The sequence below is a fragment of the Triticum urartu genome, chromosome 4A (genome assembly GCF_056163025.1).
Source record: "Triticum urartu cultivar PI428250 chromosome 4A, HENAU_Tu73, whole genome shotgun sequence".
NCBI lineage: Eukaryota > Viridiplantae > Streptophyta > Magnoliopsida > Poales > Poaceae > Triticum > Triticum urartu.
This window is the reverse complement of record NC_141876.1, coordinates 601,826,570-601,830,387: the sequence shown is the minus strand read 5'-3', so window position 1 is coordinate 601,830,387 and position 3,818 is coordinate 601,826,570. Positions and strand designations below refer to the sequence as shown.

Genomic DNA, 3,818 nt, shown 5'->3' with positions numbered 1-3,818 from the left:
ACTTTTCGATGAACATAATGCTTTAGAGCTAGGTGTTCTTGCAGCAAAGTACATGCACCGATCTCATCAGACAGGATTTTGTTTTTGATTCGTCAAGTATTTATTTCAAGCTTAGGAACAGAGCAATTGTATCACTAATCATTACGTAGTCTAATATGAATATATGATAAAAGAATATCAATTACTTAATCTGCTGCACATATGGATGGCTTGTTCATCAACAATGTGCAATCAACAAGACATACACGCATACTGGGATGCAAATTCCGCAGTTTCCGTCACACACACGCACACTCGGTCCTCACGTGCAACGACGCCATCGCCGGGACAGGGCATGCCACTTCCATGTCGTTGCCGAACATCTCCTCCCAGGTGCATTGGAAGCTGCCGTCATCCTCCTCCGCCGTCTCAACGCCTTGGTGGATGTCGCCATATTTGCCGGCCAAGGACTCCTCCAATGTACAGTCGCTGCCATGCTCGGACGCCTCAGTATTTCCCTGGAGCGTCAATCCTAATTTTGGAAGCATGTCGGTGAAAAAGCCGCCTGGATCCACGCTGCCGTCGTCCACTGCTCCGGGGGGCAACGTCTCGTCGTCTTGGTCGGACATGAACGAAAGCTCGAACTCCCGAAGCGTCCCGCTGGCGGCATCTTGTTCTTGGATGGTCATTTCTTGGCGGCGTGGGGTTTTGGGACGTGGAGCCTCCGGATGTTGGACCTCGGCGGCCGCCTTCCTCTTCCTCTTGGAACCGGGGGCGTTGATTACGGACGCGTAGGTAATCTCCCTCTTGTGGGGTGAGACGTAGATCTTGCATAGCACCAGTCCGGCCGCACCGTCTTGTTCGTCGTCGTGGTCGAGGCCGTACTCCTTCATGCACCACCCAAGCCTGGTTCTGGCTGCTCCAGGCCTCTTGATCCCAAAGGAAAGTTTGTTGATGAAGCCGACCCGTTTACCTTGAGTGTCTAGCACGGGCTCGCTCTTCTCCGAGTGCCAGTTGTAACCCTCGTCGTCGTCGACGACGCGCTGTCGCCTTCCGCTGCGGCCACCTTTGGTCTGGTGACGACGGACCGGTGAGAAGAAGTACCACACGCCTCCTTTCCCGTCGTCCTTGTCGGAGCCAGGCGCGTGGGCACGGTTCTCGATGAGGTCCCCGGGTGGCGCGGAGTAGACGTCGGCTTCGTGGATGAAGCTGCTGAAGCGGCCTAGGTCTGCTCCGGCGATCTTCTGGCGGAGGAACTTGTTGATGAGCTCGTGATCCTGGGGACTGAAGGTGGAGCCGACGGGAAAGAGCTCCTCATGGCCGGCCATATTGAATCGCCTTCCCTTGATCAGAGCTAGCTAGCGGACGTACTTGTCGTCGCCTTGATCGGAAGGAACTAGCTAAGGAAGGTCCGTAGCAACCCTAGCTAGGTAGGTATATATGGATGGATCGCGACACAGGGCTATATACGTGCCTGCCTTGATCAATACACTACTAGAGTGCTTCGGACTCAGGAGCGTCTTCAGCTTGTATACGGATTGCTAGCGTACGCATCTAGTGTATATACGGTCCGTAAGCTTCTCGTGACGCTGCAACGTAAGCGTAGAACGACCGCGCGTTGTGGGATTCAGCTCCTTTGGAAACGCACAGAGTCTCCATCCATGCAGTAGTGCTTCGCCACGCAAACGATCCATGCACGGAAACCATCCTTAATTAATAGAGTGCTTCCGGAGCTCTTATTCCCACGCACTAACCAAGTCTGTGCTCGCATGCTGATGATTCTCTGGAGAGTATGGCATAGACATAATGAGCTTACTCATGACAAGCCTTTTCCGGAAAGATCCTGACGGTTCTTATGCAGTTACCTGGCAAGTTTATCGCAGGTCAAGAACCAGTCTACTGAGCAAATTATCAGAAGAAAAGGTGTACTAAATGGACCGGCCCCGGCTGTAGTTTCGCATATAACGCATGCTACAGCCAATAGGTGGGAGAGCCCACCTGCTGGCATGCTGAAGCTGAATATTGATGGGTCATACAGTGAGAGTACAAGGCCGGCAGGGGCAGGTATGATTCTCCGTCATGAGCATGGACGAATTGTTTCCTCTTCCTGTCGTTTTCTTAGTCGTTGCCGATCAGCACTTGAGGCGGAACTAAGTTGATGTACGTAGGCCTGCTGTGGTGTGGACTGAAAAATGTGTATGCTGGCCCAAGTTACTGGGTACACACGATAATATGCATGTCCAGGACTTGCGCTGCGGAGAAGATAGGAGCGATCATGGATCGATCGAGTCCGCGGCTAGTGGCGCATCAGTTATGACCTCGTGGAAGCATGCACGGGGCACGATTCCAGCGGCTACCCCAGGATGCTTAGCTGCCTTTTCACCTGTCATGCCGTAGCCTCGCCCTGATCGTCGTCTCCTCCTTTTAGGCGTCATGACCGCGAGAAACACTTGAACCGGCAGGCAACGAGGGATGCCAATCGTGCATACGGCTGCCACAACTTCAGTCAAAGATGCCCATCACCGGTCCCTCCACCAAGAGATTAGAAGCTGATTCTTCAACAAGTACCTATGCCCTAGCGATTTTGCCATAATAATTAATAAAACTGACCCGCTTCCGTACCCCCCCCCCCCCCCTCCCTCATAAAATGTATAAAGGGCAATATGGTCATTTAACGTATCGTACACATGGTGGATCACCCGCCGGATATATATACAGCCGTACGTTTGTATTAGGCTCATTAGAGCGTTATTTGCACCTTGGGCGGCCTGGCCCATTTACATTTTTTCTTTCTTTTATTAAAAATCAAAAATTAGTTGCGCTTTGTGCGGGTTTCGAACCCACACCATACACCTCTAATCTAATATCAATCAAGGCCGCTAACCGCTGGGATAGTTTATTTGTAGTGCCATGATACTTCTCTCTTCCTTCTTGTAGATAGCGCTAATAAAAAGCGAGGCAGTGCATAAAAAAGCATGGGTTACAAGGGGCGAAGGGTTACAAGGCGTGTATAATTTTTGGGTGTGGAATTTTTTCAATTTGGCCGTTTTTCTTTGATTTTTTTTATTTTTCCTTATTTCTTTCTATTTTTGTGTTTTCTTTTGTGTATAATAGGGGCGAAGAGCTTTTAAAAATTCGTTAACTATTTCGAATTTATGATTTTTAATGAAAATTTTCCAAACTCATGACATTTATTCAAATTCATGATTTTTTTGAGTCTGTGGTTTTATTTCAAATTCATGAACTTTTTTGAGTCTGCGCTTTTATTTCAAGTTTGTGATTGTTTTTAAAATACATGAGCACATAGAACTTTTTTCAATGGTTTCATGCTTGCAACCAAACACATTGTGTACGACCTGCTACATTCGGGTAGGCTGAAAGGGCAAGTCTTGAACTATTTTTTCCACCTCCTCGGAACAGAGCAAAAAAATTTCCACACCTTGGCAGACGTGACGCAATGCGCGCTAGGTATCGCAATTCGTTCAAATTTTACGTGAGGGACAACCTTGGGAATGCCCAACTGCTGCCAAAATTTGGTGTCATTTCATGCTTGCAACCAAACACACCGTGTAGAACCTGGTACGTTTGGGTAGGCCGGAAGGGGCAAGTTTTGAACCAATTTTTTTTCCGCCATCTCCGAACGCACCCAAATTTGTTCCGCACATTAGCATTACCATGGGCAACATGCATGCCAAGTTTAGTTGCAATCAGACATTCTATGCTTTTTCTAGAGTTTTCTTGGCGAAATAAAGCTAAAACACAGGTCGGACGTGACGCAACGTGTGTTCGGTGTCCGATTTCATTTGAATTTTGCGTGGAGAACAAACTTGGGCATGCCC

At 48.8% G+C, this 3,818-nt stretch overlaps 1 protein-coding gene across 1 annotated transcript; it reads right to left on the bottom strand.

Annotated features, from left to right (window-relative positions):
- Positions 1-278: 278 nt before the first annotated feature.
- On the bottom strand, positions 279-1,307 carry LOC125554385 (uncharacterized). The gene has a single exon (XM_087519904.1). The coding sequence runs from the start codon at positions 1,305-1,307 to the stop codon at positions 279-281; it is 1,029 nt and encodes a 342-aa protein (XP_087376030.1).
- Positions 1,308-3,818: the final 2,511 nt, after the last annotated feature.